The sequence below is a fragment of the Pelophylax lessonae genome (assembly GCF_965119305.1).
Source record: "Pelophylax lessonae genome assembly, chromosome: 1".
Classification (NCBI taxonomy): Eukaryota; Metazoa; Chordata; class Amphibia; order Anura; family Ranidae; genus Pelophylax; species Pelophylax lessonae.
Genome location: NC_138768.1, coordinates 263,098,279 through 263,114,689, shown reverse-complemented (window position 1 = coordinate 263,114,689; position 16,411 = coordinate 263,098,279). Strand labels below are relative to the sequence as shown.

General features: G+C 45.0%; 1 protein-coding gene across 2 annotated transcripts in view; it reads left to right on the top strand.

Annotated features, from left to right (window-relative positions):
• The first annotated feature begins 5,461 nt into the window (after positions 1 to 5,461).
• SEPTIN5 (septin 5) overlaps positions 5,462 to 16,411 on the top strand; it is a 136,029-nt gene continuing 125,079 nt past the window's right edge. For both annotated transcript variants that reach the window (XM_082260337.1, XM_082260334.1), the window contains exons 1-2: positions 5,462 to 5,641; positions 5,773 to 5,783. In XM_082260337.1, the coding sequence (XP_082116463.1) occupies positions 5,599 to 5,641; positions 5,773 to 5,783 (54 nt within the window). In that variant the 5' untranslated portion in view covers positions 5,462 to 5,598. The remainder of the gene's footprint in view (positions 5,642 to 5,772; positions 5,784 to 16,411) is intronic.

Genomic DNA, 16,411 nt, shown 5'->3' with positions numbered 1-16,411 from the left:
GGGAGTCGGCGCTACAGAGGAAGCATTGGCTTTTGCGGCTCCTGCTTCCTCCACTGTCTGCTTGGGCTCCATGCATCCTGATGCCGTGGGATGGCAGGTAGGCAACCCAATGATCCCAATCTGGACTTGCCAAACTGCCATCTCTGGGCATGGGCATGCACTTCCCTGGCTTGAGGTCTTGGGCCACATCAGAGGGCTCCGAGGGCCATAGGTGGATCCCCCCCTGCTATATAGGGTGAATATAAGTGGGAGTTTTACAGAATGCTGCAGCCAACACACATTACACACGTCACATCGTTAGTATTATTTCATTTTTACAGTGCATGTGTCCAAATATCGTTTCTGGCTTTAGTGTCAACAGATTTGGTTTCTTATGCTAATTGTATGTGGAAAATAGATTCAGTTATTTTAGGCTGGGTTTACATATATTTTTGCCTGAAATCGCACCGGAACCAGACCCAAACACGCACAGGACCCTTCAGCAATCCGGATTCCAGCCGCCCTGGACCTGTGTGAACCGGCTCCATTGAAAGCCAGTCACACTTGCCTGTCATGCAAATTGGACGCGGAGAAATCCACATCCAATTCGCATATATGTAAACTCAGCCTTAACCACTTCAGCTCCAGAAGGTGTACCCCCCCCCCCCCTTCCTGACCAGGCCATTTTTTGCAATACAGCACTACATTATTTTAACTGAGAATTGTGCAGTCGTGCGACACTGTACACAAATAAAATTTATGTCGTTTTTTTCCCGACAAATAGAACTTTTATTTGGAAGTATTTGATCACCCCTGCGGTTATTATTTTTTGCGCTATAAGAGCCCATTCACATTGAGGCGACACGACTTCGGGGGGGCGACCTGTGAAGTCGCATGCACCGCTGTGCACCGCGACTTCGGCGCTTCTTGCAGAGACTTCACATAATGGAAGTCTATGCAAGTCGCTCCGAGGTCGCCCCAAAGTAGTACAGGACCCTTTTTCTAAGTCGAAGCGACTTGTGTCGCTCCTATTAGAACGGGTCCTGTACTACTCAAAGTCGCGCTAATGTGAATGAGCCCTAAACAAAAAAAGACCGAAAATTTGGAAAAAAAAAAAACAATATTTTTTACTTTCTGCTATAAAACAAAAAAATCTAATTTCTTCATCAGTTTTGGCCAATGTGTATTCTGTTACATGTTTTTGGTATAAAAAAATCCCAATAAGCGTATGTTAATTGGTTTGTGCAAAAGTTATAGGGTCCACAAACTATGGGATATTTTTATATAATTTTTATTAATTTTTTTTCTTTTACTAGTAATGGCGGCAATCAGCAACTTATAGCAGGACTGCGACATTGCGGCGGACAAATCAGACACTTAAGTGACACTTTTTGGGGACCAGTGACGCCAATGCAGTAATCAGTGCTAAAAAAATATGCACTGTCACTATACTAATGACACTGGGGGGTAAAGGGGTTAACATCAGGGGCGGTCAAAGGGTTAAATGTGTACCTAGGGAGTGCTTGCTAACCGTGAGGGAGGTGCTTGTACTGTGGGAAGACAGAGATCCGTGTTCCTGCTTAACAGAAACACAGGATCTCTGTCTTCCCTTGTCTAAATAGGCAAACCGTCCTTCTGCCTCTGCCGGGAACAATTGGCGGGTCCTGGCAGACATCGGGTCCGCTGGACCCACTGATTAGCTCCTGCCATGTACAATCACAGCAGGATCTGGTTGCCGGGAGCGCCACAAACCCAGAAGAGGCGATCATGAACAGGTACGTGATTCTGCCTATAGGAGGCGCCACCCTGCAGTATATATACATGGGGCAGTCAGCAAGTGGTTAACGTAATACTGCATCAGTTGGTGGTTTTTACTGCCTGGAGTCCAGCCTTGTGTAGGAAACATGTCTAATATAACGTTATGTTTTCAGGCGTTTTTTTCAGGCTTTTTTCAGGCATCTTGTGGAGGTGTTTGGAGGCAGGCTTTGACATCTAACAAAAAACGCTGGTAATCTGCCAAAAAAGAAGCTTGTGTACATTTTTGAGCTTCAGGCGTTTTGCTTCAGGAGACAAAACGCTCACATGTGAACAGGGGCCATTGAAATGAATGGGATTTTGCTTGTTGGGCGTTTTGAGACTTTAGAGATGAGCGTTTTACGAGCTGAAATACGCTCAGGTGTGAACAGGGCCTAAAAGAGGAACAAAAAAGAGCTGCTTCTCCTAATGGCAACTTATTTTATGGTAAATAACATGAATAAATAATATTAAAATGGACCTTTCCAAGTCTTCATGAATAAATGAATGACATTTTACAATATTCAGCAACAGTAAATATTTTTAAAATAAAGCTGTTCCCTTTATTGTTAGGCCTTGTGCACACAGGACAGTCTTTTCCTCCCCTTTCAATGCACAGAGACCAGCGTGCCCCCTTTCAATGCAAAGAGACCAGCGTGCCCCCTTTCAATGCAAAGAGATCAGCGTGCACCCTTTCAATGCAAAGAGATCAGCGTGCCCCCTTTCAATGCAGTGACCAGCATACCCCCTTTCAATGCACAGAGATCAGCATGCCCCCTTTCAATGCAGTGACCAGCATACCCCCTTTCAATGCACAGAGATCAGCGTGCCCCCTTTCAATGCACAGGGACCAGCGTGCCCCCTTTCAATGCAGTGACCAGCATGCCCCCTTTCAATGCACAGAGATAAGCATGCCCCCTTTCAATGCAGAGATCACCATTCCCCCTTTCAATGCAGAGATGCAGCGTGCCCCCTTTCAATGCAGAGATGCCAGCGTGCCCCCTTTCAATGCACAGAGACCACCGTGCCCCCTTTCAATGCACAGATTCCAGCGTGCCCCCTTTCAATGCACAGATGCCAGCGTGCCTCCTTTCAATGCACAAATGCCAGCGTGCCCCCTTTTAATAGCAGAGATACCAGCGTGTCCCCATTTAATACAGAGATACCAGCGTGCCCCCATTCAATGCAGAGATGCCAGCGTGTCCCAATTCAATGCAGAGATGCCAGCGTGCCCCCATTCAATGCAGAGATGCCAGCGTGCCCCCTTTCAATTCAGAGATGCCAGCGTGCCCCCATTCAATGCAGAGATGCCAGCATGCCCCCTTTCAATGCAGAGATGCCAGCGTGCCCCCTTTCAATGCAGAGATGCCAGCGTGCTCCCTTTCAATGCAGAGATGCCAGCATGCCCCCTTTCAATGCAGAGATGCCAGCGTGCCCCCTTTCAATGCAGAGATCACCGTGCCCCCTTTCAATGCAGAGATGCCAGCGTGCCCCCTTTCAATGCAGAGATGCCAGCGTGCCCCCTTTCAATGCACAGATGCCAGCATGTCCCCTTTCAATGCAGAGTCAACAGCGTGCCAAGCCTCCCCTGAGACTAAGTGCACTTACCTGTAGCGGCGGCTTCTCTTCAGTCCCCCGGTGTCTCCTCGAGTCCTCAGTCCTCCCGCCTCCTCCTCGGCCAACGGCATTGGGTTTGCCTTTCGGCCAATCAGGAAGCGCGTATCGGACCCGCTTCCTGATTGGCCAGGAGGAGGATCCGTGTGACAATAGCGAATTTTCATTCGCTATTGTCATACAATGGGTGGGCTCGGGGCGCACTGCTCTGCGCTCCGGGTCCACCCTTTGCTGAAGCCTATTAGAGCCTCTGGCTCTAATCAGGTGACTGAAAAAAAAAAAGCCCCATCTGGCGCCCCGCATGCAGATTAGGGGGCCGGACGCAGGGATAGGGGGGGGGGGGCGGCGCCCCTGCGCTCCCAACGCACTGGCCGCCACTGGACGCCATGTAGGTGGCGTCTTCACTCCTGCGTCCTGGCAGTCGATTCTCCTCCAGGCCAATCAGGAGTTCAGACTCGCGGCCAATCGGGTCTTAGGACTCCTGGCCAATCGGGACTCAGAACCCCCATCCTGATTGGCTGTTAGGAGAAACAGGGAGACATTAGCGATATTAATTCCCTAATGTCACACAAATGGGTGGGCTTTGGGTGCAGTGCTCTGGATCCGGAGCCCACCCTTTTTGAAGCCAATTAGAGCCTCAGGCTCTAATCATGTGCTTCTAAAAAAAAAAAAAGACCCACTGGAATCCATGTGTCTGGTGCCCTGCATGTAGATTAGGGGCTGGGCGCCTAGATTAGGGGGGCGGTGGCCCTGCGCCCTGTATGGACGGTCTGCCACTGAGCTATAGAGTAGTAGTGATAGCAGGATTGTCCCTAATTGGAACTGACCACTGTATAGATGTATCCTTCCTGTGTGGGAGCCGTAGCTCATCCAAATACTGATCCAGTTTTTGTGGGAGGGCCCATTCAGCAGGGGGACCATGGAGCCTTATCTCAGCCAATACATTTCCTACTCTGGCAGATCTCTGTGACAAAGATGGATGTAAGGAGTCCCTCACTTTGATGGCAAGGTCTATGATATGGCCAATACATATGGATATATAAAGTGTACTCTGTCAAGCATCTGCCTCATGTATACAGTGGTTATAACAGAGACCCCATTTACGTTGATGCAATATTAGACGAGGAACGTATCTGGTGCCTGTAATCTTGGGGCTCCCGTGATAATTTTGAGAGGATACCGACTGTGAATTCTCCCCCAAAATCTACATATTTGCAGTTATTCTATTGCATATAACCTCTTGCATATATCTGCCTGCACTAATCTGCCCCTCAACGCATGTGTCTGCCAAGGTCTCTATTGCAGCTGGAAATATCGGTCTGCCTTGGTCTTTCTGGCCCTGAGGAAGCCCTGTTGTGAAACGCGTCGGCTAGACCGTGCTATCTAGAGACCGTAACATCTAATAAGATACACTGTATCAGCATTCCCCATGGGAATATATTTCTACATATGCGTTTACTTTTATCCAGTCTTTCTATGTAGTTATAGTATACTTTGTTTTGTGTTTATATATATATATTTCTGTTCAATAAAGAGAGCAATTTTAATGAATTCTATGGTGTGATAATTGTGATCATCCTCTCTCCAATTGCCCATCTTTCTTAGTATTTTGTTGTACATTTCCATTCCTACTCCCTGCAATGGCTTTTCGTTTTAAATGACAGCAGTGATCGATGCTCCCTACCACCCCCAGTTTTCAGCCTTATGATGGGATTTCCTATGTTGGGGATGAATAGATTGGCTCTAAGTGGCCCTGGTCTGGTCACATCCCATTCTCCATCATCTGCTCACTGGGGATTAGAACATGTGTGGGTGACAACTGAATAAAAGGCACTAGAGAGATGCCATGTCAGGCTATGATGAGAGGAGCTCTGGCATGGGATTGTATGGTATGATTGATCACACGTGTGTCCCCAATGTCTGTGTGTCACCGTGTCAGCGCTGGGAATGCGCACACTGACACCGCACCGTACAGCAGACAGCCGGGGGCGGGCCTAGCCTGGCTACTTCTTCTGCGTCATTGGCTGCACGCTGTGGGCTGGGACAGCCTTAGCCAATAGTAGGTGCCCGTGGATCCAGTAATGCAGCCGCAGCCTGCTCTCCCCATCCCTGGGAGTGGATTGTAGAGGAGCAGCACAAAGGACGGGCAGCCTGCATCCCCCAGCGCACTGCTCCCCGCATCCATCCATCCATCCACCTCTACTCTACACCATGAGTACCAGCATCAGGTACAAGAGCAAGCTACTGAAGACAGGTGAGGAGCGGCCCGGGGACATGGGAGAGGGGACATTACATCATTCCACACCTGACCTGCTGTCTCTTTCCTTTCTCCCCTCCTCCTCCTGCTGCTGCTGGATCCTCTGCGGCCTCCTGGGACCCCCACAGATGAGAAGGAGGTAAGATCATGCTGGAGACACATTGCCAGGATAGACCATTCATAAGAGAGAGAGAGAGGCAGGTACCCAGGCGACCCAGCCGGCTATGGAGAGACAGGCTGATCATCAGAGCGGGCAATGGGGGGCTGCCATCAGGGACATACACTGCAACATATGGCACATCACCTTATACCACTACATGCCAAGCCATGTGTGCAATATAGCATAGGATTCATGGGAAAGAAGAATATACCATGTAGAATGTATACCAGATATAATGATAATAGGATATATACCATTACCATATGATGTGCAGAATATATGATAAGATTCATGATATAAATAGGATATAAGATCTGATGATAATGAATATGATTATAACAAGATCTGATGTGCAGAATATATGATGTAAGACATATAAGAAGATATCTAATAAAGGACATGATGTGCAGAATATATAGGATATACAATTTTAATATAAGATATATGATGTGATGTGCAGAATATAGAAAATGCATAATAAGATATATAATATAGGATATGATGTGCAGAATATATGATAAAAAGTATGATGTGTAGAGTATATAGGATATATGTGCAGAATATATGATATAAGATATTGTGTGCAGAATATATAATATAGAATATAATGTGCAGAATATATAAGATATAGGATATCTGCAAAGAATATATAAGATAAATAATAAAATACGATATATAATATAGGGTATGATGGGCAGAGTATATAAGATATAGGATACATGTGCAGAATATATAGGATAAATAATATAATAAGATATATAATATAGTATATAATGTGCAGAGTATATAAGATATAGGATATAGGTGCAGAATATATAAGATATATACTACAATAGGATGTATAATATAGGGTATGGTGTACAGAATATATGAAATAAGATATGGTGTGCACTGCAGATTATATGGTGTGCAGAATATACAATATAGAATATGATGTGCAGAGTATATTAGATATAGGATATGGTGTGCAGAATAAATAATATAGAATATGATATGCAGAGTATATAAGATATAGGATATGGTGTACAGAATATAAGATATAGGATATGGTGTGCAGAATATATAATATAGAATATGATGTGCAGAGTATATAAGATATAGGATATATGTACAGAGTATATAAGATATAGGATATATTGTACAGTATATAAGATATAGGATATATGTACAGAGTATATAAGATATAGGATATATTGTACAGTATATAAGATATAGGATATATTGTACAGTATATAAGATATAGGATATGGTGTGCAGAGTATATAAGATATAGGATATATTGTACAGTATATAAGATATAGGATATGGTGTGCAGAATATATAATATAGGATATATTGTACAGAATATAAGATATAGGATATGGTGTGCAGAATATATAATATAGAATATGATGTGCAGAGTATATAAGATATAGGATATATGTGCAGAATATATAATATAAGATACGGTGTGCCTAATATATGACATACAATATATAGTAAGATCTCTCATAGAAGACATGTTGTGCAGAATTGGGAATATGGGCATGTCCATGACGTGGGGATTGTGACCTCATTATAACTTTCTATGGCACGTTCCTAATAGCGGCCTGCATAGGTTGGGGAAAATGTCACCTGGATCCGGAGTCAGTCTTTGAGGGGGAACAGCCTATGAACTGAACATCTAACAGAGCCCTCCCTAATAATAAGCTGCTACAAGGTGCCATTATGATATTCCCTATGATGACAGTATCCAGACACAGAATGTAGGTGTATTTAAATAACAAGAACAATACAGAGATCTAATAATACAACATAACAATGGTGACAATGTGTTTAGGTCTGCCTGATGACAACATCCTAAGTCTTTCTTTTCCTGTGACCAGAATGATTGTGTTGCTTTGAATAGTCCTTCATGTAATAGAAGAAATAATGAGAAATAAAAGGCAGCCTGGTTGTCATTGCAGGAATGTGGGCCCTTCAGCCATATCACTCAGTGCTTGTATAATGGATGGGCTGTGAAGAGGGGATGATGGGACACACATTAGTAATGTTTGGGGATAAAGGTCTACAGCCTGAGCTCCTCACTTATACATAGCATAGCTTGGAGGCCTGATGTAGGAACGCTTCATATTAAAGTTCCTGTAAATTGTAACAGAGAAAGGTAGACAGATGTCACCTTACAATGTATCGAAACCCACCAGCAAAAAATGTTATGTGTTGCAGCCTGGTGTTTCCTTGGCTGTTGTCAGACTGACGATTCCACCGCTAGAGACAAATCACCAGCGGCAGGCTACGTTCACATGTTGGCATAGCGGATCACTGGCAGAATCACCGCGATTCTGCCCACGATCCGGAAATCATTGCAAATCGCAGGACGCCTGTGCGTTGCCGTTGATTTGCAATGGCACCCCAAATGCTGTTACGATTTTGCCGCGATTTCCGCCTGCCGAATCGCGGTAACATCGGGCAAACAAAATCGCGGGTCGCATGACGCCCAAAAAAGGTACAAAAGTTTCTTTGGGGGCGTCATGCGAATATATATCATATATATATCATATGTATCATAAGGATTAAAAATAGTCCATGTTGATTGAGAGAGCGAAGTTCTGCTTTAAGAGAACCAAAGGGAGCCAATAATAGAAGTTTATCGTTTGGGTGTACGTACCGTACCCTTTGGCTCCATTCACACCTGAGTGTATCATTTTCAGGTGTTTTTTTGGGCCTTTTTCAGGCATTTTTTCAGGCTTTTTTTTTCAGGCTTTTTGCAGGTATTTGGAGGCAGGCATTGACATCTAACAAAAATGCTTGTAATCTGCCAAAAAAGAAGCTTGTATACATTTTTGAGCTTCAGGTATTTTTCTTCTGGCGACGAAATGCTCAGATGTGAACAGGGGCCATTGATATGAATAGGATTTTGCTTGTTGGGCGTTTTGAGACTTCAGAGATGAGCATTTTACAAGCTGAAATATGCTCAGGTGTGAACAGGGCCTTTAAGTGCTTAGTGCCTGAGTCTAAAGGCTCATACACACGGTAAGAAAATTGGAAGTAAAAGTTTGTACAATGAACGATCGACCGATTAACTGATTGTTAGTATAGTGTAGAGATCTTCAAACTACGGCCTTCCAGCTGTTGCAGAACTACACTTCCCATGAGGCATTGTAAAACTCAGACATTCACAGGCATGATGGGAATTGTAGTTCCTGAACAACTGGAGGGCCATAGTTTGGAGACCTCTGGTATAGTGCTTTCGACAGCTGATTCTGACTTTTCGGATGACAAAACCTGAAGGTTTAGGCTATAAAATCTTTATCACACATGAACACAACATCCGATTTTCATTTATTAAGTGCAGTTTTCATCTGAAAAAAAGAGCAAGACTGCGCATGCTCGGAAACAAAGGAATACACACAAACCAATTCAATACATGACATCACTTCTGAAGTTGTATTCAGTCGTACGAGAGTTTTCATATGTTGGAGTAATGCCTCGTACACACGTACCGATCGTCGGCCGACCGATCGGCCGTCTTTTGTCCAGGGCTGTTGTGTCTGTTGAAAACTGCAAAAGACTGCACACGAATTTTGTCGGCCAACAACAGCCGACTGCAGAAGTGATGTCATGTGATGGTTAACTTTGGGCTCTTTCACACGGGCGCTCCGTATGTCCGCAAATCATCCTATTTTTTTGCGGATGATTTGCGGACATAATGTAAGTCAATGGCATTGCGGATGTCAGCGGAATACCATCCGCTGACATCCGATTTCCTTCCTCAGTTCTGTTCCGTTTTTTCGAATGGAACAGAACCCTATTTTTCCTCTGTTCAAAAAACGGAAAGGAAGGAAAATTGGATGTCAGCGGTGTCATCCGCTGACATCCGCAATCCCCATAGACTTACATTAGGTCCGCATATCATCCGCAAACGGATGGGATGATATGCGGATCTACGGAGCGGATGACAGAAATGTCATCCGCTCCGTGAAAAAAAAAAAAAAAAAGGACCGCAGCGGAGCTCTCACACGGAAAGCCCGTGTGAAAGAGCCCTTTCCGTGTGTTTTTTCTTTTCTGAGCATGCCCAGTCTTGCAAATCTGTTGTCTGTCGGCCGAATTCTGTACTGACTGGCGAACAATCGGCCGTTCTGGTGACGGCCAACAAAAATTTTAAAGCATGCACATCAGATTCTATTCGGCCGAAAGTGCGCTGTCGGCTGTCGGAAGCATCATACTAACAAGCTGACAATCGGCCGATCGTTCGGCGGCCGAATATTTACGGCCGACAATCGGTACGTGTGTACGGGGCTATACTCTTCACTTTCCATATGAGACTAGCATGCAGCAAAAAAACGGACAATTATTAATCCGATAATCTCATCGTGTGTACCAGGCTTTAGAATTGAATAATGGAGTGAAATGTGGAAGACTTTTTACATTGAACGATGTGTGAGGATGTCGGTTGGAGTGTCCATGGTGCTGCTGGTGGTAGAACAGGAGCTTTGTTGCCTATTCCATTTAGCAATGCAGATCTCAGCAATGATTTTTAACTTCCTAGGTGATACCAGTCTGTTTCTTGATTTTGGATATTTTGGAAAATCCCTGGAGTATACAGAAGCTAGGGATAAAAGGCTTGGATACCTGTCATAAGCACAAACATAACGGCAAGATTAAAAGCAAAATCCTTTTGAAGGGGAGGCAGTGTTTTTAATGATGGTAATCGGCAGGGAATAATATTGTTTGTGCCTGTCAGATGTGTTATCGTTGGACTTGTCTTCACGTTTTGGGCAGAACTGCTGTTCCTGATTATCCGGCCAGTGATTGTTGTCTGACTGGCAGGATTGCATTTCTCTACTGCTTCCCACGTTGTATCATCATGACAGCAGCTGGGTAACACCCAGAATGTTTTCACTACGGCACGCAGCCAAGTGTGGAAACCCAGAGCAACCAATCACATTGAAGCCTTTTCTGATTCACAGTCATTGGAAAGAATGTAATTGATGGCTGCGCTTTGATCTTGGTGCTGCCTGTTCGGAAAAGACATGTTAGTGTTGGAGCTGTTCTAGGACATGTAGTGCAGATAAAGGTTTATCTCAGCCATTGTCAACCAGAGCTTGCTAGGGGCTCCTTGAGCTGCGGCTTATTGACCTCCCATCTGATGGTGTCTGCAGCATTCCGGGTCAAACACCACCTGGAAGATCTTTTTAGTTGTCTGTAAGGGCCCTTTCACATGGGCTTTCCGATCAGGTCCGCCTGTTAGTTTTTCAGGTGGATCGGATGCTCCATGCACCTCTATGAAGCAGCGGATGTCAGCGGTGACATGTCCTCTGACCCCCGCTGCTATCCAATCCGATCCTGTCCATGAAATCCAGATAGTAACCCTATTTTCCATCCGTCTGGGGGATTTGATTGGATCGGATCGGATGAAAATGGACAGGCGGTCCGTTTTCATCCGATCTCCCATAGAGGAGAGCGGGGATCTGACAGGTCTGTCTCTGCACACAGAGTGGAGATGGACCTGTCATCCACCCACTTAGTGGGGATCCGCCTGATCCCCACTGAGCAAAACGGAGTCCGCTGGGCAGAAAGCCCGTGTGAAAGGACCCTAAGGCCTTTAACACAGCAGTCCGTTAAACGGACTCCGCTTTTCTCAGCGGGGGATCGAGCCGCCGATCCCCCGCTGAGCAGGAGGATGACAGCTGTGTCTCCGCGCTGTATGCGGAGACACAGCTGTCAGTTCCCCATGCATCTCTATGGGGGAAATTGGATGGGAACTGACCGTCAGTCCGTTCTCATCCGATCCTATCCGATCCGATCCGCTGGACGGATGGAAAATAGGGTTTCCATCCGTCCAGATTTGACGGATCGGATCGGGTGTCAGTGGACATGTCTCCGCTGACATCCGATCCCCCATAGAGATGCATGGGGGGACCGTTCAGATCCGCCAAAAAAAAAACGGACAGGCGGATCTGAACGGTCCGCCTGTGTGAAAGGGGCCTTAGAGTGGCATTCTGACCATCACTCTAAGGGGGACTTTCTTTCCACTGGCCCCCAATAAATTTATGCTGGTGGGAGCTCCTGGAGAGGTTATTATTATTATTCAGGATTTCTATAGCTCCAGCAGTTTACACAGCGCTTTACAATGTTAGAGGGAGACAATACAGTTACAATACAATAAAATACAAGAGGATTAAGAGGGCCCTGCTCAGAAGAGCTTACAATCTAATTAAAAGGTTAAAAGGATTTCACAGTTTGTTCTGGGGTAATAGGTTGGGAAAGGCTACTATATATCATTAGGACATGAGCTTATTGTTGGGATTGATGAAGAAATGTCATTAGCACACCAAGGAGTCCTCAAAAGGGACCAAAGCTTTATTCACATGGTCACACGGTACACATATCGCAATGTTTCGGAGCCACGCTTATCCCCTTCATCAGGATGGAAGACTACTGATCACAGTACTGGACTCTCTATTCCCTTCTGATGACCATTGACCATTCTTCCAGAAGCGCATTTGTGAGCTCAGGCACTGATGTGGATGAGAAGGCCTGGCTCACAGTCTCTGCTCTTATTCATCCTAAAGGTGTTCTATGGGGTTGAGGTCAGGCCAGTCAAGTTACTTCAACCCAAACTTACTTATCCATGTCTTTATGGACCTTGCTTTGTGCACTGGTCCAAATCATTTGGTGGAGCTGGGATTATGGTGTGAGGTTGTTTTTCAGGGATTTGGCTTGGCCTCTTAGTTCCAGTGAAGGGAACCCTTAGCCTGGGTTCACACTATTGCGAACACAGCCAGCACATGTGATTCACATCGCATTGCTGTGCAGATCACATGTGATGTCTGTGCGATGCAAATTCAGCCATACAGTTTGTATGGGTGAACTTGTATTGCATTCGCATGAAAATGCTACAGGAACCTTTTTTTTCCTGCACTGGAATCCTGTCCAAATTTACAGTTCACACTGCGATCTGCCAACTGATTTGGGGGTGTCATCAACTTTGTATTGACACCTATAGCGGGTTGTGTGAACTGCCTGTGAGGGAGATGCGATGCGGGGACCCGCTTTAGATTCGCACTAATTCCCGCATCGCAGTAGTGTAAACCCAGGCTAAAGACGTCAGCATACCAAGACATTTTGTACAATTTCATGCTCCCAAAAAACAGTTTGGGGATGGCCCTATCCTGTTCCAACATGACTGCGCACCAGTGCACAAAGCAGGGTCCATAAAGACATGGATGAGCAAGTTTGGGGTGGAGGAACCTGACTGGCCTGCACAGAGTTCTGACCTCAACTCAATAGAACACCTTTGGGATGAATTAGAGCGGAGACTGCGAGCCAGGCCTTCTCGTCCACATCAGTGCCTGACCTCACAAATGCACTTCTGGAAGAATGGTCAAACATTCCCATAGACACACTCCTAAACCTTGTGGATAGACTTCCCAGAAGAGTTGAAGCTGTTATAGCTGCAAAGGGTGGACCAACGCAATATTGAACCCTACGGACTAAGACTGGGATGCCATTAAATTTCATGTGTGTGTAAAGGCAGGCGTCCCAATAATTTTGGTTATATAGTGTACCTTCAGCACTGGTAAATAGTTTGCTGGGCCATTGTGACAAGCAAAGGAACAACACTGATAGGTAGTGCTGTAGCTATCCCACCTCTCCCTGCCAACTGCACATTCTAAGGATGTTATCTACATCTCCCCTTTACATACATGTTGGGGCAGCAACCAAGTTTAAAGAGACCCTGTCAGGTCTCTAACCAAATTATGAATGTGTCGGATACAGCATTCGCCGTGCTTTTAGTTTCCTATCACCTTTGTCACTATTGAGTCCTGTAGTGACATAGGGGTCAGAGGAGGGATGCTGAAGACACTTGCAGAGAATGCTGTGCTGGAACAGATGGGGATAGGAGGCACGGGCCGCAGTTAGGAGGGTATACTACTTTTCTTGCAGGGAATGAGCAGTTTTATTTAGCTAGGGACCTGACAGATCAGGTCATTTTTGGATAGCTGTATGGTCTTGGCCATTGTGCTGCTGCTCAGTTTCAGGGTCTTGGCAATCGTCTTATAGCCTAGGCCATCTTTATGCAGAGCAACAATTCTTTTTTTCAGTTCCTCAGAGAGCTCTTTGCCATGAGGTGCCATATTGAACTTCCAGTGACCAGTATGAGAGAGCGAGAGCGATAACACCAAATTTAACACACCTGCTCCCCATTCACACCTGAGACCTTGTAACACTAACGAGTCACATGACACCGGGAAAATGACTAATTGGGCCCAATTTGGACATTGTCACTTAGGGGTGTAGTCACTTTTGTTGCCAGTGGTTTAGAGATTAATGGCTGTGTGTTGAGTTATTTTGAGGGGACAGCAAATTTACACTGTTATACAAGCTGTACACTCACTACTTTACATTGTAGCAAAGAGTCATTTCTTCAGTGTTGTCACATGACGAGATATAATACATTTTTACAAAAATGTGAGGGGTGTACTCACTTTTGTGAGATACTGTATATGCAGGTTCAGGAATGTTTGTATTCCCGCACCCACAGTCAAAGCCTGGTGCTATTTATTCGATAATTCTTAATGGTACCCCCACGCACCTGAAAAAGCAGTTTTTGGGTGCAGGAAATCATATGGTTCAAAAGCACCTTAACCACTTTACCACCGGAGGATTTTCCTGCTAAAAGACCAGGGGTTATTTTGCGATTTTTTACTGCGTGACTTTAACGGACAATCGCGCGGTCGTGCGACGCTGTACCTAAACGAATTTCACGTCCTTTTTTTCCCACAAACAGAGCTTTCTTTTGGTGGTATTTGATCACCTGTGCGATTTTTTGATCACGCGCTATAAACAAAAAAAGAGCGTAATTTTTGAAAAAACAACAATATTTTTCACTTTTTTTTATATGAAATTCCCCCAAAAAAAAATGTAAAAATCAAAATTTTTTAAAATTTTCGGCCAATTTGTTTTACGCTACCTATGTTTGGTAAAAAAAATTGCAAAAAGCGTATTTTGATTGGTTTGCGCAAAAGTTATCGCGTTTACTAACAAAGGGAAAGATTTTTGTCATTTTTGGTGTTTTTTTTTTTAACGAGTAATGGCGGCGATCTGCGATTTTTTTTTTTGCGGTACTGCGACATTGCGGCGGACAGATCGGACCCTTGACTGACATTTTTGACACTTTTGGGGGTACCAGTGACATTACTGCAGTAATCAGTGCTATATATATGCACTGTTACTGCAAAAATGACACTGGCAGGGAAGGGGTTAACAGTATTGGACAGGGAGGGGTTAAGTGTGTCCTAGGGGCGTGATTCTAACTGTGCAGGGACAGGTCTACTAGTGTAAAAACAAAGATCAACAGTTCTACATAGTAGAACTGTTTGATCTTCACTTTTACACAGGGAGAACTGACAGGTGGCTTGTTTACACAAGCCGCTCTGTCTTTCTCCCGCTGTACCGGCGATCGTAGTGTGACCGGCGGACATCGGGTCCGCCAGTCACACTCCCGCACTCCTCCGTGAACGAGCCGAGGCGGGCGCGCGCCTCAACGGGCGCGCGCCCGCCCGCTATTGGCTCTGGAAGGAGTGACAGGCGAGCGACGTAGACCTACGTCACTCTGCCTGGCCGGGGCCGACTGCCGCAGTAAATATACTGTGCGCAGTCGGCAAGCGGTTAAGATTTCCCTGCGACTGTAATGTAAATAAAGTGCAGGGACCTATTTTCCTGAGTTTCCTGCAGGTACAGCAACCCATTCAAATGAATAGGCTGCTGCTCCCACATAAACACGGCATGCAGAAACCACATATATGTGAACCTAGCCTTACAGCTTTGCAGTACTGGGCTCAATTTCCTCCATTATCCAAAGTCTCTATAAAGGGTTTGTGATCCCCTTATTCTTATGTTTGTTTCCTCCATGTGTGATTGTACATTACCTGGCTTTTGAGAGGCTTACACTGTATAAAGCGTATGGATACTTTTGTATAGCTGTTGTATATATTTACCTAATGGATTAATGTTAAGAATAGCTCATGGTAAAAGGATTATTGTTTCACACTCCTCTCTGCTGTTCAGTTTGTCTGCAGATACACATATGGGGGTTGATTTACTAAAACTGGGGAGTGCAAAATCTGGTGCAGCTGTCCATGGTAGCCAATCAGCTTCTAATAGGCCATACACACTATACAATTTTCTTTAGATTTTTTTCCTTTAGATTAACCAAAACCATATAATATGAGGTCAAATCTAAACACTTTCAATTGGTATGCAATCTGGCAGACCCTTGCACTACATAGTTGACGGTAAATCTAAAGGAAATCTAACAACAAAAGTTGTATAGTGTGTATCCAGCTTAACGTCAGCCTGTTCAGTTAAAGTTGTTGTAAATTCAGAAGGTTTTTTTTTATCTAATGCATTCAAAGCATTAAGATTAAAATCCTTCTGTATGCAGAAGCCCCCTCATTCCCTCTTAATACTTACCTGAGCCCCATCTCTATCCAGTGATGTGCACGACTGTCTCGGCTGTCTGGGACTCTCCCTCCTGTTTGGCTGAGACACAACAGCAGCGCCATTGGTTCCCACTGCTGTCATTAAAAGCCAGTAGCCAATCAGGAGAGAGGGGGCGGAGA